Source organism: Aotus nancymaae, unplaced genomic scaffold (assembly GCF_030222135.1).
Source record: "Aotus nancymaae isolate 86718 unplaced genomic scaffold, 86718_ANA_hifiasm-v0.15.2.pri h1tg000011l, whole genome shotgun sequence".
Classification (NCBI taxonomy): Eukaryota; Metazoa; Chordata; class Mammalia; order Primates; family Aotidae; genus Aotus; species Aotus nancymaae.
Genome location: NW_026988422.1, coordinates 2,238,157 through 2,265,877, shown reverse-complemented (window position 1 = coordinate 2,265,877; position 27,721 = coordinate 2,238,157). Strand labels below are relative to the sequence as shown.

The 27,721-nt window shown below is 39.3% G+C and overlaps 1 protein-coding gene across 1 annotated transcript in view; it reads right to left on the bottom strand.

Moving 5' to 3' along the window:
* The window catches only part of TMEM45A (transmembrane protein 45A), a 91,577-nt gene that overhangs the window by 25,548 nt on the left and 38,308 nt on the right, over positions 1-27,721 (bottom strand). The window contains exons 2-4 of the mRNA XM_021667017.2: positions 4,872-5,064; positions 3,093-3,305; positions 1,509-1,693 (exon numbers count right to left, since the gene is read on the bottom strand). Of these exons, the coding sequence (XP_021522692.2) occupies positions 1,509-1,693; positions 3,093-3,305; positions 4,872-5,061 (588 nt within the window). The 5' untranslated portion in view covers positions 5,062-5,064. The remainder of the gene's footprint in view (positions 1-1,508; positions 1,694-3,092; positions 3,306-4,871; positions 5,065-27,721) is intronic.

Genomic DNA, 27,721 nt, shown 5'->3' with positions numbered 1-27,721 from the left:
CTAATAAATCACTTTTCCACAAAACTCTTTGGGTCCACAATATTCACTAGAACAGCAAACTCACCGTGCCTCTGGGGCCCCTTTCCCCATTCTTTGGGGTTAGTGAGGCCAAGAACCTCCGATCTCTGGGAGGTGGATACACTCCCCCAGTTAGTTTCATCCTTTACCTTGAAAGGAATCCTTTTACTTTCTCTTAGTTCCACTGGAGCCAAAAACCAACCATCACCATCGCTCTGGGCCTGCGGCTCAGCTTGACTCTTGCTCTGCATTTCTGTTCTACATCCAGCCCATGAGTTTATTTGGCAGTTGTTTTGCTTCATTGCATTTAGATGTTTTCTACTTTATTGTTTAAATTGGTTTTTAAAATTTTCTTTCTAATTTTCTAGGTTTTTTTAAATACTTTATTTGCCATTGTTATATGCCAGGAGCAGACAAGATAGATACGCTGGAGATAAACTGTGTCATCTTGACCAGAAGTCATCTCTTTTAAAATTTTTTCCATCTATTTTATAATACATGTACCTAGTAAATGTGATAACACATTATAGGTTATCTGTTAGTTTTTTCTATGAAGTCTTTCCATTAAAATAACCCTTGGATCTAGCCCCTCTCTACCGGCCTCTGCTTCAACAGCCTTTCTACTTTCTTACATGCTTAAATATCACATCTTTTCCATCCTGTTGTTTCTCTTCCCCTCACCTACCAATGCTCTTTATCACTCTTCACGCGTAATACAAATCTCTAAAATAACCTCATTATCCCAAATCTCTGCTGTCCAGTGACTAAAAATCTCTTCTAAGAAGTCTTCCCTGATTAAACCAAAATTCACCTTCCACCCTAGACTTTGTTTACAGATATGCATGCATGTTAGATTACGATTCATCAGTCTCTATAAAATGTATGTTCACTGATTGCAATTCATGCTTTCAACAGCACATCAAGGTTAGGGAGTTAACAGCTTAAAATGGAAAAAGCCTGGGGCCTCAGGTCACACAAATCCAGATTTAGATCCTAGCTCCATTACTGTATGAGCCCTCGCCTTTCTGAGTCTTCCTAACTGTAAATTGGTGATGATAATGCCTAAATTCCAGGCTGTTGCAAGGAAAAAATTAAACAATGTGTATGTGAAAGTTTGGTACGGTAGCCAACATATAGCTATTTCTCAATAAATGATAGCGTTCTCTCTTTTCTGCCTTCTATCTATTTCTTAAGCTTATTACCTGTTAGGCTATAAGCTGCTTTAGTGTCAAGAACTGCTTCTAACTAAAAGCATCAGCTCAGAGTTCCTACATAATGGATGTCCAGGTGTATGATGACATAGCTTCCCTGACAATTCTCCCATCAGGGCTACTGGGACACTGAAAAAGACATCACTTCTCAGAGGCCCATGATCTTACTACAGCACGTTGGAGGGAAGTCTCTGGGGTCTAGAGCAAACTGCCCCATCAAATGCAGAGAGAAGTTACAGGCAAAGAGTCCAAGTGCATTAACTAGAGGCCCCAACTCACCTGAAAGAACCAGCTCCCTTGAAGCAGGATGAGGCTTGACCGCAGTAGCTCCAGAAGTACATTGTTCCTGACGAGGAACTCTAGGAAGGCAATGAGGCCTGTCAGAAAGATGACCAAAACCAGCAGCTGGTGCACAAAGACGTCCAGCATTTCCCGGCCATGAGTGTGGTTGTAGAAGATAAAAGCTGATGGGGAAAAAAACAGATTGTCTTTTTCAGTGGCACCAAGGACCACCGCTGTTTCTCTCTGTACACAGAAATTTATGCATACACATATCTGTCCAAAAGAGCAGGTACCCACTGATTCCCACAGTACCATATTTTTGAAAACATCACCACCTCATTAGAATGGAATCTTTGAAATCTAACCCTCTTTTTGCTTTCGCTGACCTTTATTCTCTCTCCAACATATTGTGACATTTTCAACTAATGGATGCTCATTATCTCACTATATTTTTGAATGAATATCTTTTCCTCTTTATCTAAATAAAATGATTGAGATGAAGTTGGAATCTCCATGGATTTAAAAATTTCAAAGCATCTTCTAAGCAGGACAAAGAACAGTAAGTGTGACAAGTGCGCTAATTCAGATGAACACACAGATGATTAAGTCAAAGTGTCGTCTTAAGGAATTCACTCCATTGGAGGAGGCAAACACATACATATATAAATCACAAGAGTGGATTTTGACATACTCTGGATGCTCTCAAGAAGTAGCAAATAACTGCATTTCTTCATCCCATGGACAGATTCCAACTTCATCTTTTTCATGAAGATGAAGAGAAAAGATGTTCATTCAAAATACAGTAACACCTTGAGATAGTGAGAATCGAGCTATTAGTTGTTGACATCCATATTTTTATCCAGCCCTTGTTCCCAAGAGGTATAGGAAAAAGTTCTTATCTTCAGATGCCAGAGGCAAGGTGAGCAGGAAGTGACTGCCTCCTGATCAATGTGTGGTTATCTATTTCCATAATCAATCTATTTCTTACATGTGTAATAAATGAAAACAAATCATTAAACGCTTGTTTTCTTTTTTTCTCCCTACAGTAAGTGGGAGAGCAGCTGAATGAAAAATACTGTTTTTAATTAACTTTCCAAAGTTAGGACCCCATATTTTTTATGTGACTGCATTTTTTGAACCTACTCATCATGAAATGGCAGAGTTTTACTGTATCAGTATGAAAAGCCTAGTTAGTAGATCGTGGAAGTTGTTCTGCTGTGAGTGGCTGCCTCATTTCAGTGTATTCAATGCTTTATTACTCTGGGATCAGTTCTCATCTGTCAAAAGTGAAGATAATGATAATCTTTCGAACAACCCAGAGATCAAGTGATCTTTTAAGACAGATGTGAAATGTAAACATGGCAATTGAATGACAGTGCTTGCCCAGTTCTACTAAATGAGTCAGTATAGCACGCAGATCTTTGGCACCCTGCCTAGGACACCCAGATGTTTCATTATGGCCCAGATATATGGTCTTGTCAATCAAGGCTGCAACAAGATGCCAGAGGTATATTAATATGAAGGGCTACACAAATGCCCACTAATAGAGAAAGGTATGTGAAAAAACTTAGTAATACTTACCCTCCACAAATAAGGCATTTGACAACATTAACTTGACTAAGCAGAAAGGAAGTGAACTGAAGGTGAAACATAAGATGTGTGCCACACCCATCAGCCCAAAGAAGAAATACATGGTGAAATGATGCCAGCCCAGGAGTTGGTTCCACTGGCCCTGTTTATAGTCATATAACCTCAGATGGGGCCCTCCAGGAGTAAACTGCTCCCCAGCCATGCCTGCAGAGAAACATATCACAGTTTTAGCAACTCTGCTTTACCTAGAATTCGGTGAGATGCAGGAGGACTAGCCCATTGCTTATTCCAATCTAGTCTCCTCTTTTGACACTAATTTTTCTCTCTGAGCTGTCCCCTAACAGCTGAGCACTGGCACTTTCGGCTTGTTCTGGAGGTTCAGATGCTCGTTCCAATAAATAGTTTTAGTCAAAGATAGCCAGTTGAGTCAAACAGCTATTTCAGCTCTTCAGTGCCAATGATCTTAATTCCCACTGCCTATTCCAATCTAATGACTAAGGTACATCTTGAATTATTTGGGGATTTGCATTTGGGAGACAACTCCTATGGAGATTGATTGCTTTCTTCTTAAATAGTACATCTTTGAGTAGCTGCCATAAAGTACAGGGTTGTACTCGGTACCAGACACAAACGATAAAGAGTTCAGCTTTTCTCCAATTATGATAACTGAGAAAGCTCAGACAGGACCGGGCACACTGGCTCACGCCTGTAATCCCAACACTTTGGGAGGCTGAGGCAGGCTGATCACTTGAGGTCAGGAGTTCATGACCAGCCTGGCCAACATGATGAAACCCGTCTCTACTAAAAATACAAAAATTAGCCAGGTGTGGTGGCAGGCACTTGTAATCCTAGCTACTTAGGAGCTCAGGCACAAGAATAGCTTGAACCCAGGAGGCAGAGGTTACAGTGAGCCAAGATAACGCCACTGTATTCCAGCCTGGCCGATAGACTGAGACCCCATCTCAAAAAAATATATAGAAAAAAAGAAAAAAGAAAGCCCAGATAGATATAGCATACTATCTAGCCTAGTATGCAAACAGTTAAACTTTCTTACAGATACTGCCTTATTTGTTCATCTATAGATTTGGCAAGGAAATTTCTCTCTTTGGAAATATTACTGTGTAATTTGATGCCATAGCAAAGACCTGTTGCCATGAATAAAGCATGAGGGAATCTAATGGGAAAATGGGAAAATTGGAAATTTTATCTTTTATAATGGAGAGGCTAGAGTGGAATTCTTAAGAACACAGAACATTTTCATAGAATCTTCCTATGGAAGATTCAGTGGAAAGGCCTTGAAAGTCATCTGGCCTAATCTCTTTCTCCAATTTAGGAACCAAGAAAAAAAGATGAGTGCAGAAGGCTAAGGTTTTCTGCAGCCTATCAGCAATGATTTCTTATTGAGGCTTTTCCATAATAACTTGATTGACTTCATGGCATTTGCAAAATGGTTTTCAATAGGGTTTATTCTTTCAGAGATCAGAACAATTGATATAAAATGATTTCAGAAGGCTCCAACGAATTCTTTAAAAGTAATTCACTTTGGCTAGGCAACTACTATGACTAATTCATCAAGAAATAGGTCTTTGTATAAGCATCAATTATGACCTTCCTAACAAATTATATTAGATAGAAATTACAATTAGAATATGTGTTGAGATATTTTTGAATAAAAATTCATTTTAGCAATTTCATGATTTTATATTGTTTCATATTTTACATATGAAAACACCGGAAAGGTAAAAACAGAACACAGAATGGTCCACTCACCAGTTAAAGCCATGCCAACCATTGCGATTCCTTCCAAAATTTCCAATCGATGGAATAATGCTTTGGAACCAAGGTAGCAGGTTCGCTTTTGCTTTTTGCAGACATACTTCAGAATACTCTTTGTACACCACCAAAGACCCATAATAAAAAAGAAGGTTCCAGGGAGAGCATGACCTCTGAAATTCCCCATGATCTACAATGTAAGAACATAGAGAAAATAAAAGACAATTCATTGCCATAATCTGGACAAAATACCCCTTGTTTCCATAAAGTACACTATCTTCTGATTACTATGGATGCATCACTGAGATGATTCTGAGGATCCTACATTACTGTGCATAGTAGTAATATCACTACAGTATCAATAATACCAATAATAACAAAATAAAAACTCACATTTGTTGAATACTTACCATATACTCTGCTCTGTGTCATGTGTTTTATCTTCAGTCTTCAATCTAATTTATGCAACGTAACCATGAATTAAGGATTGTTATCCCTTTTTCTTTAGGGATACTCATTTAGAGAAGTTAGACTACTTGCCCCAATCTCACAAATATTAAGCAAAAGTTCCAGTATTTTTGACACAGAAATCAAAAGGATTTCTTTACATCAACAGTATATACTTCACCACACAGTGGCCCTTCAAGTCTATCTGAAGGAAAGTAATATGAAAGTATTATCTTTATGTTTAAAACTTGAAATGATGTGAAATTGCCTACAAAATTTTTTAGGTTGATGATTTCAAAATATCAAGCATCAAGTATACGGAAGAAACTATTCGTGTTCATCAAATATCTGTGTGCTGCTCCCCACTCTTTCTCAGTCTTTCCCTCCAGTTAGATTGGACCCATGTTTTTAGTTCTGGCTAATACACTGTAAGTGGATCCAGCACATGGCACTTTCCAAGCTGGGTCATTTAGCAGTCTACATGACTCCTCTATCTCTCTCTTCTCCTGCCTTGGTGTGGTATATCTGCAACCCGGAAGGTGATCAACCAGCCACCTTCAGATTTCATGAGAAACAATCCTTTATTGTGCTAAGGCAATGGAAATTTCAGATTTACTGTTAAAACACCTTAGCCCCACCTAGCCAGATACCAAGCCAAATCAAATTGCACATTTTGTTTACATTATTGCCACATGGTGAAGTCACCTCTGGTTAATAAACAGAAATATTCTCCATTTTTGGTCACTGCTACTAAAAAAAAACAACGGGTCTTGAATTATGTGAGTTTTTATTTATATGAGTAGCCCTTTGTTAAAATACATCATACAATCAACAGAATAATGAAAAGAGAGTCCAGAATCACCCTTGCGTATCTGATACTAGGCCAGGTCCAAGAGAACTCGTGAAAAGAGATTTCAGGATTTCCCCTGGCCCGGCAGACTTCTTTATCTCCGTGGGTGATAATGGGCCTCTCAGTTCAGGGCAGACCCCTTTGGGTTACTTTCATCCCTCTGATACAACTGTGAAACTCAGGGGGAAACTCTTATATCTCCAGTGGAGACCCCAGACAGTCATTTCAAGACACTCTTGAATCGTCCAAACGATCCAAGAGTCTCAGGCTCAATATATCACATAGTGCTAAAGGCAGGTCCTTGTCCTAACTCTGCCTGTAATGGCATGGTTGGGTCATGTTTCTTAACCTTTGTAAGCCTTAGTTCTTAATTAATGAAAGAAGGAGGCAGGCCTAGATGAAACCTAGAGTTCTTTCCTGCCCTAACAGTCTTTGATTTATCATCCTAAACTTTATCACACCATTGCTGAGTTCTGTTTTGGTTTAGGCAATCACATAGGATTGAGAAAACTTCTATATGGAATTGAAAAGCATATACAGACTGTAAATTTGTTGAACTTTTCTGAAAATGAGTTGCATTGGGTTTAAGAAGTCAAACATTTTATATTTCATAGTACAGGAAGCCTACTTTCAGGGATTTATCTTGAAAATATAAATGGAAATACAGGCACCAGGGGAATGTTAAATTATACAGTCACTGAAAATAAGGTTTTCAAATAAATGATAGGGGATATATTTAGTATAAAAAATTGGATTAAAAAATTAGAGGAAGGGGCTTTGAATTTGGATTATCAAAGTCTGGATACCGACTTTCTAATTTGCTGGTTACCTAACTTTGGGCGAGTTACTTAACCCCTCAGTGTCACACTCTTCTCTTCTGTAAAATGGGACAAACAACAGTACCTACATCATAAAATTAAAATGAATTACTTTAGAGCAAATAACTTACAGTACCGTTAAATAAGTTCATGCTATCCTCAATCTACCTCTAACAACCAGAGTAAAACAAAAGCAAAACCCAGTGAACAATTTTACTTAGATACTAAGCTGGACTGATACAATTCATTTGGCAATCATTGGTGTCCTGCCCATGACATTTCTCTTGCTATTGTCTTAGAGGGTTACTGGGATAATCTGTGATTATTGAGCTCCTTGACTGTAATTAGAGAATAAACTCCTTGAAAGCAGAGGTCATATATCCATTCTTCTTTCTATTCCCCACTGGACCTGGATAGTGCCTTACACACTATGAGGTCTAAATTTACAAGGACTTACTAAGCTCTTCTTATAACACAAGATCACGTATTTGCAAAACATCTCAACTCTGATGTCTCAAAGGCCACTCACATTCAACATACCCCAAAACTGAACTAATCATCTTATCAACCTACCCGCTGCCAGAAAATAATTTTAGTTACCCTAAAATAATCCCTGGTCACCTAGTTTGGTTGACAACACTGCCATTCGCCCCTTTGCCCAAACCCAAAATATGAACATTACCCTAGAGTTGGCTCTTTCCTTAAAAACCAATTGGTTATTGAGCTTTATTGCCTCTGCTTCCTAATATCAATCCCCCGCTAGGGGAAAGGGAAGGGGCCCCTTCCATTTCACCTGCTTGGAGAAATCCTTCCTGATGGCCCAAATAAGGGAGGGTCCCTATTACACCCTTTCAAGCACCCAGTCCTCACATCAGTGACTCTTTGCATGATTAATTATTGAAGGTCTCTCCTCCTAAATAGTCTCTATGACCATTACCATATTATGAAAGCCTGTGCAGCTGACTATGGGGGCCCTACAAAGGTTAGGTGCCTGGGTCTCCTCCATTTTTTTTTTTTTTTAGACTTAGGAGTCTAAAAAAAAATGGAGAAAACTTAGGAGCCTAAAAAAAATGGAGAAGACCCAGGTATATTAAAAAAGAAAGAAAATGCCAAAACAGAGTCCTAAAAATTTGAACTGCTTTTAAGTATTTAGAATTACCTAATAAATACTTTTAACATACAAGCAATAGATAAGATGAAATTTTAAAATCCAGGCCTTCCCTGAATGTACAGCTCTAGGTCAAACAGCCCTCGTGACCCGCCCTATGACCAGCTAAGAGGTTCCTGCTGCCCCCAAAGCTGAGAGGAACAATATATCTGAGCACCCATCAGGACGTAATAAGGAGGCAATGGGGAACACCGGAAGGTTCGTGAAGAAGAATATGAGCTGATCAGAGTGGAGAAAGGAGTCCTCCTTCCTACCTCAGGTATACAACTCCTGTGTCTTCAGCCTTTTAATCTGAAACAATCCGATGGCGCCAATCTTTCAGTTTAAAGATCCAAACAAAATGAAGTCAAAGTATAAGGGTTGTTATATTTGCCTGGCTAAGGAACCCAACAGATGTGGTTATTCCTGGCAATAAAAATGGCATTCATCTTATTTCACTTTTATTATGAAAGAAAAAATTGCCCACATCCTCAAACATCATTTCACTCTCATCTCCTAGAAACCATTATCCATAAATCTGTCTTTTGTTCCCTGCTTTACTGTTGCCTTCAGATACAACTTATTCCTTGTAAAACCCAAGTACAGTAGCATAGAGTTTGATCAGATTTAAACACAAAGAGCAGATATTCTCCTTTGAAGGAGAGCACTGGGCTTTCCTCGCCCACAAAAGAGAATATGCAGGCAGCCAGCAGAAACCCCAGGGAAATGCCAGGGCAGGATCTTGCTCCAGACCCTCCTCCCTGATCCTACCACTTACAACCTCCTAAGAAAAGCAGTCCACCCAGGCCCAAAAAGACGGACTGCAAGATTTCATCATTGGCTTCCAGTGTGATTCATCCTAAAAATTCTTCCTCCTTTCCCATCCAAAGAAGCCCTCGCTCCTAATGATACCAAGCATTACCCTCTGGCCTGAAAACAAGAAACCCCTCCTGGTATCCCCATTACCCTACTTTTTGCTGACCACCTCCTGGCATACACACAGACTCACTCACCATGCAAAAGGGAAATATTTTAAAGCTCTAGACCTTAAGAGATAATATTGGGCAGATCCCAAAATCTAACTCAGGTGCTAGGTGTAAATTCCCAAGTGTTAACAGCCACGCAAACCACAGACCAGGTCTATACACAGAAAAAGAAGACAACTCAAAATAACCCAGAAAAAAGATGCAATGGTTTGGTTGATGGAATCCCAACAAATGGCTAATTTCAATATAAAATGAATACCATATGAGAAAAAAACTTAAAATTTCATCTTGCACCATAACCAAAATAAAGTATTCCGAAGTTTTCGTTAGTGACTCATATTTCAAGATACATCTGTAAATTCCAATACACTAAACAAATAGGAACATTCATGGAGCTTTGCTCTATTTGCCTTAATACTCAAAGCAATGTGGAAACAAAAATACGTAGCTTTAAAATTTCATTCTCCATCATTCTGTGCCAGCACTTTCTCCCCCAAATTTCCTTTCCTTTGAATGAGTCTCGAGTCTTCTTAGTTAAATTAGCCTTACCTTCACACTTTCCTCAATGCCAAGCCCAACTCAATTCTCTTCTCTCAGGAATTTATAATGACTCCAGACTCAGGAGGGAAAAGCAGATGCTGAGTGGCCCTAAATCTAAAACTGCCTACTCTTCCTCCTTTGAGATTAAACTAATGTGCTCCTATCTTTCTAGCACGAGCAGATAAACCTTCAGACTGTGTCACAATTCATTTAGAACACACCCTTTGGAACTTCCTGCTGCCTCTCTGTCCAAACACTGTGCCAGAGTGCAGTTCCAGATGTGACTGACTCACCTTGTCATCCTGACTACTAGGCCACTGGCCTCAGTCACGTCCCATCTGCTCTGAGAACTAAGGCCAGTGAAGGATATTACCCTTCTTCCAGACGGTGAAGACAAACAGAAGACAAAGGGAATAGTTAGAGCAGCAATAACATAATAGATCATGGTCTGTAAGTCCTAAGAAGATAACCCATTTTCATTTGGGTTGTTTTGTTTCTTTTTTGAGACGATCTCACTCTGTTACCGAGGCTGGAGTGCAGTGGGGAAATCTTAGCTCACTGCAACCTCCACCTCCTGGGTTGAAGTGATTCTCCTGCCTCAGCCTCCTGAGTAGCTGGGATTACAGGTGCATGCCACCATCCCTGGCTAATTTTTGTATTTTTAGTAGAGACAGGGTTTTACCACGTTGGCTAGTCTGGTCTTGAACTCCTGACCTCAGGTGATCCACTCACCTCAGCCTCCCAAATTGATGGAATTATAGGTGTGAGCCACTGAGCCCGGAAGAAGATAACCCATTTTCTAACATGCAGTGCCTCAAGCAAGAGATTGCCATAGGGTTGAAGTCATGGCCAAAACTGAAGTTATAGGAATAAGAAAAATGATGAAATAAAACTGCTGTAGGTCAACAACGCAGCTCGAAGCATTTGGGATGCTCTGCTAATCATCGCCTGATTTGTACAGGGACACTTCAGGCACCCGAGGTACCCAATGCAGAATAGACACAGCCCCTGCTCACAACAGAAAGCTTATAGTAGATCGAAGAAACCACAAAAGGCAGAAATGCCAAAATACGTCCCTAAGAAACAAACTAATTGCAAGTTCTGTGAGAGTTGTTAAGAAGACTGGCGTGCCTAAGCCAGGGAGAGGACTCTATCTAAGAAGGTGCCTGGTGGGGAAGGTCATTCTAAAAGCAGTGTTGTAGAGGAGGAGCCTGCGGTGATCAGGGAACAATGGAAGGGAAGCTTCTCAACAGTGGAGAGCAGTTAAGTGAAATCAAGAAAGAAGTGAGAGTTCTGGTCTGCAAGAGGGCTTCCCATTCACTCTCAGCCCAGCCAGCCCAGCCTTCCAAATAAGAGGATGAGTGTCTCTTCTTTTTGCAGATGATAGTGCCAAGACTCAGGAATGCTATTTGAGTGAGTATGTGGAAACAAGCAGAGTAGCATCAAGGTACTGAGATTTAAATCTGACTTCCCCTTCTCCGTATCCCAGAGGCCGTTTGTCTCTTGTCAGTGTCATAAGGCTGGATGTGCTCACTCATGATAGGCTTAGCATGTGGGCAGAGATGAGTGACTCAGCAGCTGCTCCTGAGACCAGAATGATGGCAAAGCTCTGTCAGAGGAAAATCACCACTCTAGAGTGCGATTACCTTATTTATTTTATCTTATTTTGATCTTTCTGTACCTCTGCCTATCGTTTCCACTACCAACCCCTCTCCACGTTTAAATAACTAAAACTATCAGCTCTTCTTAACCAAACGTCAGCTGAGCAGCCTGACTCCAGGGGAAAATCTTCCCACTCCATCCCTTTTCTGGCTTCCCCCCTCTGGTGAGAGCTACCTCCACTCAATAAAACCTTGCACTCATTCTCCAAGCCCAGGTGTGACCCGATTCTTCTGATACACTAGGGCAAGAACCCAGCATACAGAAAGCCCTCTGTCCTTGTGACAAGGTAGAGACAAGCTGATCATCAGCACATCAGCTCTTCTTAACCAAACATCTAAAATGACAAGAACCCTAAACTTCAAAATATAAGAAAAGATGAGGCAATCCAAAAACTTATGTCTTTAAAAAAAACACCTAAAAACAAAAATTAAGAACAAATGTCATATGGCATCACCTGCTTATAACCAACTCTTCAAAGTAAATAGAAGTCTGGACTGTTTGTCAGTGGTGATGCACCTGAGATGAGAAGGCAGGCATTCATTGAACACCTATTGTATACTAATAACTTTACATACATACATCTGTTTATTTCATCATTAAGACAACTCAAGGGAATACAGTTGACCCATGAACAACATGGGCTTGAACTGGGTTGGTTTACTTATACACGAGTTTTCCTCTGCCTCTGCCACCCCTGAGACAGCAAGAAAGATTAACCCCTTCTTTTCCTCCTCCTCCTCAGCCTATTCCACATAAAGATGATGAGAATGAAGGCCTTTATGCTGATCCACTTCCACTTAATGAATAGCAAATATATTTTATCTTCCTTATGATCTCTTCATAACATTTTCTTTTCTCTACCTTACTTTATTGTAAGAATACAGTACATAGGCCAGGCGCAGTGGCTCACGCCTGTAATCCCAGCACTTTGGGAGGCCAAGGCGGGCAGATCACAAAGTCAGGAGCTTGAGACCAGCCTGACCAACGTGGTGAAATCCCGTCTCTACTAAAAATACAAAAATTAGCCGGGTGTGGTGGCATGCTCCTGTAATCCCAGCTAATCATGAGGCTGAGGCAGGAAAATTGCTTGAACCGGAGAGGCGGAGGTTGCAGTGAGCCAAGATCACACCACTGCACTCTAGTCTGGGTGACAGAGCGAGACTCTGTCAAAAGAAGTAGAAAGAAAGAAAGAGAGAGAGAGAGAAAAGAAAGATATATATAATGAAGCTACATTTCATAACATATGAAATATATATTAATTGACTGTTTATAAAAGTATTCCAGTCAAGTTTGGGAAAGTTGAAATCTACACTTGGATTTTTTAGTGCAAGGGGTAGTCAGGACCCCTAACCCCTGCATTGTTCAAGGGGCAACTGTATTATTATCTCCACCATAGATAAAAGAAAACCAAGGCTCCAAGGTATTTAGTAACCTATTCTGTGTCACAGAGCCAGGAAAGACCAGAGCCAGGATTTCGAAGTCCCCGTATGTCTGACTCCAAATCCTATGCTGCTCCCACAGATAAAAATAAAGACTAGAAAAGATTTTTCAGTGGCCCCATCAAAGGGTCTCAGTCAAGTACCTTTGAGTAGGTTAAATACCATAGAGAAAAGGCATCTCCTTCTGTTCGTTTCTAGCACTGAGCTGACAGCACGTGTTAAGGAGGTAAAGCTTTGCACAGAGCCAAGAGCATTTATTTACCACCACTGTAGTCAAAGTCAGACAGCACAGGTCTGCTAACAACAAGGAAAGCTGGGCCTTGTCATTTATTTGTCATGGATTGACAAAGGTCTAGATGCTAACGATAAGCATCAGACTGATCGTTAGTGATGTGGTAAGAACGCGAAGTTGTCAATCTGTAGTTCCAATTGCTGCATGTTCCTTCACAATTCGAGTCAGTAAACAATGATTAATCACTTTGTATCCAAGGATTTGCTTCATTACAAAGGACTCTAGGGTGAGCAAATATATCAGTTTTCCATTGCTGCTGTAATAAATTACTACAAAGTTAGGACATTAAAACAACAGACATTTATTATATTACATTTCCATAGGTCAGAAATTCAACACAGATCTCACTGGGCTATCAAGATGTCATCAAAGTTGCCCCTACATGCCTGTCACTAAAATCAAGGTGGCATCAAGGCTGCTGCTATATCCCATTAAAGAAGCTATAAGGGAGAACACATGTCTTTCCCTTTTCCAGCTCCTAGAGGCCACCTCCATTCCTTGGCTCATAGTCTCGTCCCTCCATTTTCAAAGCCAATAACATGCCATCTCTGACCACTTCCCAACCATGGATTCCCCTGACTCTGAATTTAGCTGGTAAAGGTTCTAATTTTAAGAACTCATGTAATTAGACTGATTCTGCCAGAATAATCCAGGATAATCTCTTTACTGGATGTTGTTAATTTAATCACATATGCAAAGTCCCTTTGCCAAGTAAGGTAATATATTCACAGGTTCCAGGAATTAGGACATGGGCAGGAAGGAACATTATTCTACCTACCACAAAAACACGGAAGGGCTTACAGTCTGGCAGGACAAAGAAGACAGACGCAGAAGTGACTGTGATTCCAAAAAGATGAGCTAAGATTTATAGTAAATGAATAAAATGCTATAGGTGTGCTGAGCCCCTTCATTTAATTCAAGGCAGGGAGAGGGGCATATGACGGGATTCGAGAAGAACTTTAAAGGTCATTTGAGCTAGACCTTGAGCAATGAGTAGGATTTTGAAAGGTGAAACTAAAAGGAGTCACTCTAGACATAAGAAACAGCATGAATAAACTCACGTTGGAAGAAACATACAGGAGACGTTATAGTCACTGGGGTAGGAGACAATGAAAAATACAGCTAGAAACTATACATATAAGAAGCTGGTGAGTGATAGAAATGACAATATAAATTACTAATCAATGGAAAAATTAATGTTATTAGAACTGAGTTTCTATTCACAGATAAAAGTTAAACCAGATTTCCTACACACGTAAGATTCTAAAATAAATTCTAGGTGGATTAAAGAGCTGGTTATGAAATTCCAACTTTAAAACTTTTTAGAAGAAAATATTTGAAGACATTCTTATAAACCTGGGATAAGAAAACAAAATTAAAACAAGATGCAAAAAGCAAAACAATGAAGAAAATGACTGAGAAAGTTGACCACATCAAAACTTAAACCTTCTATATACAAACGGCAAACATAAAAAGATGTTCAATATCATTGGTCATTTGGGATATGCTAATTAAAATAATAAATACCAATACACGCTCACTAGAATGGATAAATTTTTTTTTTTCTGAGTTGGAGTCTCATTCTGTCCTGCAGGCTGGAGTGCGGTGGGCGATCTCAGCTCACTGCAACCTCTGACTCCCTGGTTCAAGCAATTCTCAGCCTCCCGAGTAGCTGGGATTATAGGCACGCACCACCACACCCAGCTAATTTTTGTATTTTTAGCAGAGATGGGGTTTCACCATGTTGGCCAGGATGGTCTCGAACTCCTGACCATCTTGTGATTCACCCGCCTCAGCCTCCCAAAGTGCTGGGATTATAGGCAAGAGCCACCGCGCCCAGCCAAGAATGGCTACATTGTAAAAGACTGACAATTCCAAGTATTGGTATGGATGTGGACCAGCTAGAACTCTTATACACTGCAGGTGGAAACACAAATAGTACAGCCGCATGGAAAAGAAGCTTGTTACTTTTTACAACATTAAACATACACTTACCATTCGACCCAGCAATTCCATATTAGATATTTACCCAAGAGAAATGAAAACGATGTCCACACAAAGACCTATACATGGATGTTCAAAGTAGTTTTATTTATAATAACCCAAACCTGGAAATAACCCATTGACAAGTGAATGAATGAACAAGCTGTGATACAGCTCTACAGTAAAAAGGGACAAATTATTGATACATGCAAAAGGCTGAATTAATCTCAAAAGCACTATGCTGTGTAAAACAAAAAAGACACTAAAGGGTACTTACTGCATAGCTCCATTGATATGAAATTCTAACATAGACAAAACTGCAGTAATAGAAAGCAGATCAGTGTTTGTCTCAAAGTAAAGGGGACAGAATTGACTGCAAAGGCATTAGGGAACATTTCAAGGTGATGAAAATATTCTATATATTGATCGTGACAATAATTACACAACAATATACATTTGCCCAAACTCATCAAATTATACACCTAAAAGACAGAACTGTATTGTATGTAAATTAGACTTCAATAAGGTAGATTGAAAAGAGAGGAAGAAATACCACTTCTTCCCCTCATTCTCTTGAAGGCTAGAACGTGGTTATGTTGTTTAATGCTTTGGCAATTATCTCAGATTATGCAGATAAGGCTCACATCTAGGGGATAAGAGCAGTGCACCTGAAAGAGGCTCATTCCTGAAGACTGTGGGTCCACCACTCCATCCCTGCATATCTTATTGAGATGAAATCCAACTTTTATCATGTACAAATGCAAAAAAAAAAAAAAAGTCAAATCTACCTTGTACAACAGCAAAAGAAAACACTTGAAACTTTTATATGTCCAAGTATTAGCTAACAATTCCTGTTTTCTGTGTACCTCTTTTCATCATGTAAGTGCTCTTCATCTTAACTCCTTTAATCTTCACAACAAATCTCTGAAATAGGTACTACTATCACCCTCATTTTACAGATGAAGAAACTGAGATGCAGTTAGAGATTGACTAAGATATCCAAGGTCATGCTGGTGATAAGTAACGGAACTGGGATTCATACCCATCCTTGGGCCTATACCTCTCCCACAGTGGTACCATAAATAAAGTTTTAAAATCATGACAGACAGAGAAAACACGAAATAAATGTAAACGACAAAGAACAAGTTCTATGAAATGTAATTTTTTAATTGGGAATCAATTTGAAAAAGAAAAACTGCTCCCTCATGGGTATAAAAAATAGGAATAGACAATTCAACACAAGGCAAAACCCTAATGTCCAATAATCATATGAAAAGATCCTTGATTCACTAGAAAGCGAAGAAAATCAAATTAAAAACAGTTTTTTTGTCTATTTTATAGCAAAATTTTAAAAATCTATTATATCAAGTGTTGGCGAGGGTATGAGGAAACAAGAACACTCATACACTACTAAGAGTGCAAACTGACATTACTATTGCACTTTGCCAAGAATTTGGCAGTAACTAGGACACTTGAAAATGCACCTATGACACAATCTGGCAATTCAACGTGTAGTGTGTGCTCCCCCAAAATTCCTATACACGCTGTCTTGTATATGTCAAAACAAGTTCAATATTACGATTGGTCATAGTAACATAAAATTGGAAATAATCTGAACATCCATCAATAGAGAAGTGAATAATATGATGTAACAGAATATAATACTATCAGTAAAAGATTTTTGAATAAATGAAGTAGCTCTATATTTATAAGCAGGAATGAATTTTGATGGCATTAGATTGAGTGAGAAATGCAAACCGCAAAATACTGGTAAACTTTGATGAAACGTATGTACTGTTTTTATTTTTCCGTTTTTATTTTAGTGGATACATGATTCAGTGGATACACGTGGAGGTTTGTTACCTGGGTATATTGCATCATGCTGAGGTTTGGGGTATGAATGATTCCATCACCCATGTACTAAGCACAGTACCTAACAGTAAGTTTTTCAACCCTTGTCCCCCTGCTTCCTCCTCAAGTAGTCCCCAGTGCCTATTACTGGTGTCTTTATGCCCATGTATAACCTGTGTTTTACTCCCACTTATAAGTGACAACATGTGGTATTTGATTTATTGTTCCTGTGTTAATTCACCTAGGATAATGGCTTCAGCTGCAACCGTGTTGCTGCAAAGAACATAATTTTCATTCCTTTTTATGGTTGCATAATATTTTATGATGTATATGTACCACAATTTCTTTATCCAATCCATGTGCACCTCGTTTGGTTCCAGGTCTTTGCTGGAATGGTGCTGTGATGAACACGTGAGTGCATGTGTCCTTTTGGAGAACAGTTTATTTTCTGTTTGAGTCAAATGATAGTTCTAAGTTCTTTGGGAAATTTCCAAACGCTTTCCACAAGAGCTGAACTAATTTACATTCCCACCAACAGTGTACAAGTGTTTCCTTTTCTACAAAGCCTTGCCAGCATCTGTTTCTTTTTAGATTTTTCAACAGTAGCCCCTGTGACTGGTGTGAGATGGGGCAACACGATTGCAGCTGAAGCCATTATCCTAGGCAAATTAACACAGGAACAATAAACCAAATACCACATGTTGTCACTTATAAGTGGGAGCTAAACATTGGGTATACATAAGCATAAAGATACCAATAATAAACACTGGGGACTACTAGAGGAGAAAGGGAGGGAGGGGCAAGGGCTGAAAAATTTACTGTTGGGTACTATGCTTACTATATGGGTAACAGGATCGCTTATACCCCAAACCTCAGCATGTACATATACATACACACATATATACATATACACATACACATATATACATATACATACACACATATACATATACATATATACATATACATATACATACACACATATATACATATACACATATACATACACACACATATACATATACATACACACATATATACATACACATATACATACACACATATACATATACACATACACATATATACATATACACACATACATATACATATATACATATACATATACACATACACATATATACATATACATACACACATATATACATATACACACACATACACACATACATACACACATATATACATACACATACACACGTATACACATATACATATACATACACATGTATACATATACATACACACATATAAACATATACATATACATACATATACATATATACATATACATATATACATATACACATACACATATACATACACACATATATACACACATATATACATATACATATACACATATATACATATACATACACACATATACATATACATATATACATGCACATATACATACACACATATATACATACACATATACATACACACATATATACATATACATATATACATACATATATACATATACACATATACATATACATACACACATATATACATATACATATACACATATATACATATACATACACACATATACATATACACATATACATACACATATATACATATACATACACACATATACATATATACATATACATATACATACACACATATATACATATACACACATATATACATATATACATATACATACACACATATACATATACATATATACATATACATATACATACACACATATATACATATACACATATACATACACATATATACATATATACATACACATACACATATATACATATACATATACATATGTGTACACACATACATGTATACATATACACATATATACATATACATACACACGTATATACATATACATACACACATATACATATACACACACATATACACACATATATACATATACATATACACACATATATACACACATATATACATATACATATACATACACATATATACACATATACATATACATACACACATATACATACACACATATTTACATATATACACGCATATATATGTATACATACACACATATACATATACATACACACATATATACATATACATATACATACACACATATTTACATATATACATATACATACACACATATATACATATACATATACATACACACATATATATATATACACATATATACATACACACATATATACATATACATATACCCTATTGGTTCTGTTTCTCTGAAGAACCCCAATACAGTGGGTATACAGTTGTTCCAGCTTCATCTATTAAAAAGACTATTCTTTCACACTGAATTGTCTTTCCCCCTTTGTCAAAGATCAGCTGATTATATTATGTGGGCAAATTTCTGGGCTATCTATTCTGTTCTATTTACCTATTTGTCTCTTCTTTCACCAGCACCACACTTTCTTGATCACTGTAGCTTTAAAATAAGTTTTGAGGTCAGGTAGTATCAGCACTATGATTCTGTTCTTCTCTTTCAATATCACATTGGCCTATTCTGTGTCCTTTGACTGTCCATATAAACTTTAGAATTAGTTTAATATCCACAAAGTCACTTGCTGAGATTTTGACTGGGATTGCATTGAATCTACAGATCAAGTTGCGAAGAAATAACATCTTAACAATATTGAGCCTTTCTATTCATAAACAGAATACAATATTTCTCTATTTATTTAGATCTTTGATTTTTTGCGTAAGGTTTATGGTTCTCCTCATTTAGATCTTATATATATATTATTAAATTTATATCTAAATCTTTTCTTTTCTTGGTGCTAATGTAAATGATGTTGTATTTTAATTTTGAACTCCAATTGTTCATTGTTGGCATGTAGGAAAGCATTTAACTTTCATATTTTTTTTAAATTTTATTTCTTTTTGTTAACTTTTATATATGAATCTTGTCTCCTACAACCTTCATAAAATCACTTAGTTCCAGGAGGGGCTTTGCAGTTGCTGTCGATTCTTTGGGATTTTCTACATGAACAATTATGTCATCTGTGAACAGAATTTTCTTTCTTCCTTCCCAGTCTGTATATTTTTTATTCCATTTTCTCATATCACTGCATTAGCTAAGACATCCAGTATGATGTGGCATAGAAGTAATGACACGGGACATTTTGTCTTGTTCCCAGTCTTAAGGGGAACACCTAATTTCTCACCATTAAAGTATGATGTTGGCTGTAGGTTTTGTGTAGATATTCCGTATCAAGTTGAGAAAGTTCTCTATTCCTAGTTTGCTGCTTTTTGTTCGTTTTGTGTTTATCTTTTTAAAAAGAAAGACCTAGGAAAGTGGTTTAGAGCCAGATAATAGAAGACCTTGAATCCCAGGTTCAGGAATTTCAACTTTATTTCATGAACAATAAGAAGCGATAGAATATTTGTGAGCAAAGACCGGGTATGTATGACAGGGATATGCATCCCTCTGCCTCTGAGAACCCTTAAACCATCCCATAATACAAGAATCTAGTTTCTATTTAAAGACATCCAGAAAGGGAAATTCCTCCAAGTGCGTTAATAAAACATTCTGGTGACAAAGAAATCTCGCTCTCTGCTGACCTTGCCTTGTAGCCAACCTGAATCCCTTATAGGTCCCAGGAAAGATGCAGTACATTCTGCAGTGTCGATGAACTGCTTCCAAGACAGGACTCCCAAACCCTCTACCGGCTCCCAACCCAGAAGAGAAACCTGTTTCTCTCCGGTTCAGGGCAGAGTCACAGGCACCCGTGGACCTGACAAGTTTACGAAACAATGTACAGCCAAATGTAGTGACCACACCTGAATCAACAGTGCTCACTCATTCATTTGCATCACAGCTTCTAAAGAGAGTTGCTATTGTCAAGAGCTCTGTGACAATGACACCTGGGTGAACATTTGGCTATCTCCTGAGCCAATCTACAGAGATGCCCTGTGGCCCTGTTCTCATGGCCTCACCTTCCCTGCCTCTTCTTTACTCCTCTTCCTGCCAATCTGCTCTTCACTCCCCTTTCTGTCTTCTGCCCAACACAACCAATTCTCAGAAAGACACTAGAGAGTACTTTGAGTTCTGAGCAAATTCTCTACAAGAGCACAGGGTCCACCTTAGGAAGGAAAGTCACTCCTAGATAAGATTCCAAAATTGTGCTTTGTTTAAATTTCCTTGTGCATGGAAGGTGGAAGACAGAGGGCAATCAATGGGAGCCCAGAGAGCCCCGAATAACAAGGAAATGATTTGCCAACTGGGGCTAATAGATCTCTGAGTTTCCGAAGATCACAGGTGTACAAACTACACCAGCATCAGGTTCTCCCCACCCCTCAGCTCCCTGTTGCTCAGAGGCTACGCCATGAAATTCATTCTAACCTGATTTTCCTTTAAAAAGCTCTTCTGGCAGAGTGTAGTGGCTCATGCCTGTTATCCCAGCACTTTGGGAGGCCCATGCAGATGGACCACTGGAGGTCAGGAGTTTGAGACCAACCTCGCCAATATGGTGAGACCTCATCTCTACTAAAAATACAAAAATTAGCCAGGCGTGGTTGTGGGTGCCTATAATCTCAGCTACTCAGGAGGTTGAGGCAGGAGAATCACTTGAACCTGGGAGGCAGAGGTTGCAGTGAGCTGAAATTGCACCATTGCACCAGCCCGAGCTCAGGTGTGGGGACAGGGTTTGGGCCTTGGGTTTTTCCCACTATTAGCCCAACCATCGCTCCAGTGGACCTGCATCGGAAGGGACAGTGTGAGACATCAGAAAATGGAGGCTATTTTTAACCTGAGGAAGACTGTCATGCTTTTTGGCAAATTTCTGGCTTTGTCGAGAGGAAATTCAGTTTTCTTTAGAATAAGTGCCTTTAAGGTTCTTCAGAGCTATGTGTAGGAATAAGCAGTACTCTTGCCTGTCTGCTTATTCATTCATTTCTTAATTCCTCCATGGATCCATTCATGCTTTCAACAAGTATTTATTAAACAACTATGATACACCAGGTTCAGTTCTAGCCACGGGGGTCAGGACATAGACAAGGTCCTTGCTCTCACGGAACTTATCTTTTAGGGTAAGAAGACAGATAAGAAACAAGGATTCTAGGACACTGAAACTCAAAGTGTGGACCTTGCACCCTTGGTGGTCTGCGCCAAGTGGGAGCTTATTGGAAATACAGACTCACCTGCCACCTAGACCTACCGAATCAGAATCTTTTTAACCAGATCCCCAAGTGACTCATATGCACATTAAAGTTTGAGAAACACTGATCCAGGACAGAATTTCTCAACAATGGCACTATTGAAGTCTAAGATCAGATAATTCTTCCTTTCTCTGGTGCAGGGGCAGGGTGAAGGGTTCTGTGCATTGTAGGATGTTTAGTAGCATCCCTGGCTTCTACCTACGAGATGCTGGCAGTACCTTCCCCCAGGTGTGACAAGCAAAATTATCTATGGATATTGATAAACGTCCCCTGGGGATCAAATTCATACTCTTCACCAGTCAAGAAACATTGGCTTAGGAGACCCTTGGTGAAATCCCCTTAACATCAAGACTTTTTCCCCCTTTTCTCTTAGGAAAAAATAATGTAACAAATTTAGCTGTTAACTAGTTTATCAAAGTAAATACAACCAAGATCATGTGTACTTTTTTCAAAAGATAAGGTACCACAACTAATAGAACAAACAGAACATCATTTGGAAAAAGAAGTCTGCACAATTCCCATGAGAAAACTTTCACATGAAAATCATACAAGTTTGTGGTTTAATATCACTACCATGGATAAAGAAACTTAGTATTAAATATGCATACATGAGGCCAAGGACTTGTGATTGGATGTCATCACTACCAATTATATTTGCACTAGGTATAGTCATACACAGGTCTAGAATATCTCCCCTTTTTGAAAGAGCTGGCCAATTCGACTAATGCCCCATGTCCACCTTCAAATACTAGAAGTAGGGCAAGGAGAAGTTTGTGAAAAACAAATAAATCACATACGCAGAGTCTGAAGCCAATGAGGTGATATCAAAACATTGCGCAATTCTGACTGGAGTAGAGGAGGAAAAGCCAACAGAGTAACTCTGGTCTCTCAGTCCCTTGCTGTTGGGAAATTTATAGTTTATCGTTTATTTTTAATTAATTTATTAAAAAATAGGCCCAGTCATTCAAGACCAGCCTGGCCAACATGGTGAAACTCCGTCTCTACTAAAAATACAAAAATATTCCAGGCATGGTGGCACATACTGTAATCCAGCTACTCAGGAGGCTGAGGCAGGAGAATCCTTTGAACACAGGAAGCAGATGTTACAGTGAGCCAAGATCGCACCACTGCACTCCAGCCTGGGAGACAGAGCGAGACTCCATCTCAAACAAACAAACAAAAATAGGGCCATCCAAAAAAACGGTGACTCCTGATTTTGGCAAGTGCCTATGAGAAGTTAACACACAAGATAACTTCAGCCAGTGATAAAATAAGCCAGGGCAATGTGATAGAGAGCTTGGGCTCAGTTTGAGGGAGCGGGGACAGCGGTTCCAACTGGGAAGTGTAGAGCTGAGCTGGGCAGAAGAATCGAGGCTATGGCCGGGAGTGCATCTGTGAGGTGTGTGAGGTTATCAGCCCAGTCCTGCCGTCAAGGACCTCGGGTTTCATTGGCTCTCATTCCCAAAGGAAACAGCTTATCTTAAAGACATCTGGCGGCCTCAGAATTATCCACGGCCAGTGAATGGTAGAGTGCAGAAAAGGAATCCAGTTCTCTGGGGTACTGGAAGGCAGTGTACTTTCTAGAGCACCGAATACCTCTGGTTTAATTTGCTGGTCTAACAACTCACCACTAATTACAACTCAAGAATATTCTCTTCCAGAAGTCTGAAATGGGTCTCACGGAGGGGGAATCAAGGTGCTGGCAGAACCACGTTCCCTTTAGCGGCTGCAGGGGAGAGTCCCTTTCCTTACCTTTTCCAGCCTCTAGATGACTTCCGCGTTCCTGGCTTCCGGGCCTCTTCTTCCTCTTTATGGTTCAGGGCAGAGTCACAGGCACCCGTGGGCCTGACAAGTTTACGAAACAATGTACAGCCAAATGTAGTGACCACACCTGAATCAACAGTGCTCACTCATTCATTTGCATCACAGCAAATGTGTATGGCATCTTCAAATCTCTCTCGCTGACTCTGACCCCCTTCTCCTGTCGCCACTTCTCCTTCTTCTGAGTCCAATCCTCCTGCCTCCCTCCTTATGAGACCTTGTGATTACATTGGGCCTACATGAATAATCCAGGGTAATCTCCCCAGCCCCAAATCTTGAACTTTAATCATGTCTGTGAAATCCTTCTGACTACGTAAGGTAATATTCTGTTTCCAGAAAATGAAATATGGACACCTCTGAAGGTCATTATTCAGTTTATTACAACCCTCTTAAGAATGCCAGTCAGGGCCGGGCACAGTGGCTCATGCCTGTAATTCCAGCACTTTGGGAGGCTGAGGTGGACAGATTACAAGGTCAGGAGTTAGAGACCAGCCTGGCCAACTAGTGAAATCACGTCTCTACTAAAATACAAAAAAAAAAATTAGCTGGGCATAGTGGCGGGTGCCTGTAATCTCAGCTACTGGGGAGGCTGAGGCAGGAGAATCGTTTGAACCCAGGAGGCGGAGGTTGCAGTGAGCCAAGATCACACCATTGCACTCCAGCCTGGGTGACAGGGTGAGACTCTGTCTCAAAAAAAAGAAAAAAGAAAAGAAAAGAAAAGAATGCCAGTCAGACCAAGGATCTAACAAGCATTAAAGCAAACAAACAAAAAAATGTTTAAATCACCAGCAGACGAGGGGAAGAAGAGAACAGGAATAAAAAGAAATTCTATAGACTTAGGGTCCAGGTCAGCCTGAGACAGAAGAGCAAAGTGTGGTCCAGGTCTCACGTCTGGCTTGAAGGCTCATAAAAGAGCTACCAACGTGTGGGACCCAATCTCTAGAGATTCCCCTTCGATTAATCTGAGTGGACTTAGGCATCATTCTTTTAAGAGCCCAGATTCTAGAATCAGACTACTCTAATACAAAGACCACTGTGCGCTTGACCTGGGGCATGTTATTTTACCTTGCCTCAGTTTCTTCTATAAAATGAGAATGACGATATCAATAAAACTACCTTATAAAGCTAAGGATGAGCAGACGTAATACAAGTAAAGTTCTTGCCACGTAGTAGGCACTGCCTCATGTCACAGGTTTGTTTCTCCTTCACACGCTTCAAAGCTCTCCAGAGGGGTGTCTTCTTCTTCCTCAGGCAGGAACCAAAGAGATTTCTGTGTGTCTCACAGTGAAGGGTGGGGCTGGGAGGCATGCCGAGCTCAGGTTCCCCTGCCCTGCCTGGTTGTGAGGAGTTCCGGAAGTGCTTAGCCCTCTGTGCCAAGGGAGGGGCAAAGTTGCAGCCTCCTCATGGGAGTGCACAAGAACACAGTGTGTAGGAAGAAACAATCAGAAAGGCTGGAGCTGGGGTTGGAAAAGGTGCGGTGTGGAATGCAGACGTGCGGAATGCTAAGGGCCATCTGATAGTAATCAAGGCTTAGCTGTTTACTAGAGCCGTGATTCTCAACCTGGCTGCCTATGCAAAACATCACGGGGAACCATCAAAAATATGCACAGTATCTGATCCCAAACCCAGAACCTATTAAATCAGAGTCTCTTGGGGGTGAGGCCTGGGAATCATTTTTTTTTCTTTTGTAAGATCGCCAGATGATTCTAGTCAACTGAAATTGAAACCACGGGTCCCCCATCTTAAAACTGTGCCTAAGCTTGGCTGACTTTGCCAGCTGCATCACTAAGTGAAGGAAGGGAGGGGAGAGAGAGGCCAGTAATGACTGGGATCCTATTAGGTGCCAAGACATTTTACATGCAGCAATTAATTTAATCCTCATAATTATTATCCCCACTTTAAAGATAATGAGAAAGAGCTACATTTCATAAGGATTATAATGCAATTCACAATAATGTTGTGACAGAACTAAGATTGAGCCCAATCTCTGTCCAAAAGGAACAAAATAAGAAAAATGCCATTTATCAAATACCCATCTCTCTAGGAGCTGTATAGCACCCTCTTAATTCCGTGAGGTAGTATTTTTCTCCCCATTTGACATTTGACAAGAGAGAGACTTAGAAAGGCTAAAAAACTTGCCCAAGTCAAATAGTTTATAAATGGCAAAGCTGGGATCTTAATTCAGGCCTGTCCATCTCTAAACTCTGCCCAAATCAAATAGTTTATAAATGGCAAAGCTGGGATTTTAATTCAGGCCTATCCATCTCTAAACTCCCATCTTCTTTCCCATCATTTCCATACTTCTCCATGCCTCAAAAACTCACCTTAACAAGAACAATTGTCAAATGCTGGTGCTGTATCAAACACAGTACTGAGAGCTTTCTATGTATTATCCTAGGAAAATCAAATATAATAAAATGATTGTGCATAAAGACAAAGCAGTTGGTTGTTTAGATTCAGGTCACTCAATGTATGTTATATGGGCCAGCAACATCACCTGAGAGAGTCAGAGCTCAGAATCTGCATTTGTAAGAGATCCCCTAAGTACATTAAAGTTGGAAAAGCCTGCTGTAGATGACTTTTGTTCTGATTTTTCCCTTTCCAAAAAGTTGTTTCAGTAATGTGTAGGTATGGCCCAAGACTCTCCAGTCATCAGGTCTTTCAAGAAACCAGCAAAAGATAAGAAAGGAGCTAAGAGCTTCTGTTCTCTGGTTTGAGATGATGTAAGGGAGGGCAGGAGGCCCTAAAATACCCTTTCATAAATACAGCTCTTTTTCTTTGAGTGTTCCGGGGTGTTGATCTCTAGGCACGAACCATTTGACTCCAAGCACTCTGAGCAGATATCACTCCTTAACAGGACAAATTATGCTGAATGTGAGACCTGCTAATAGTCCTGTGAAGGCAAGAATGGGATAAGCCAGCAATTCTCAAACTTGAGTAATGTGAAGCTCTTCTTTAAAGGAAAAGAATAATTCTTTCAGAGCCAGTATGTTGGCCCAAATCGCTTCTATTATAAACTTTCTTAAATAGTAAAAATATTTACATGGACAACTATAAAAATGAAACAAATTTACAAATTAAATTAATCAAAACTACAAACCCAGCAAACATCAAATAAACTAATGCACCTCAAATATAACAAAAAATGATTTTTGCTAAAATGAATCACCAGCATCACTGTAATACTGACAGCTACAATGTATCATCTTTTTGGTCCAGAATATGTAATTACTGTATGCCCCAAATTGGGGTATAAATCCCTATTCAATTCTCTATTCTAGCTAATAGCTAGTGAAAAGGTATTTGGCATATTAAGCCCATCTTCTTTCTCCCTTAACCCTTGATAATTAAAGCAGTGCTGCTTACTACCATCGTGATAGCAATTCAATTGCCCTACTGAATTCTCTACTGAAGCTAATAGCCACTGAAAAGAGATTTGGCATATTAAGTTCATCTTCTTTCTTCCTTAACCCTTGATAATTAAAGCAGTGCTGCTTACTACCATCATGATCCTAAATATAAATGCAAACTCCAGCCCTGAGTTAATTGATTTAACTTCGATAGATGATCATCTAGGTGATCCAGATATACTTACAATGTTTCTCAATCAGTATTGAGATTAAAATGCCGAGTTATTTTATTATAATACAAAGCTTGCAGACCACACACACTCACACAGACATACACATAAGAACATGTCAGCACATTTCCAGGAGTTTATCAATCCCAATTCGGGAAACGCTGAGATAAATAATTAGGAAGAACGATACTGAAATAATTAATGAGCGCAAACTACTCGTTACAGAAATGTTTCAACTAAT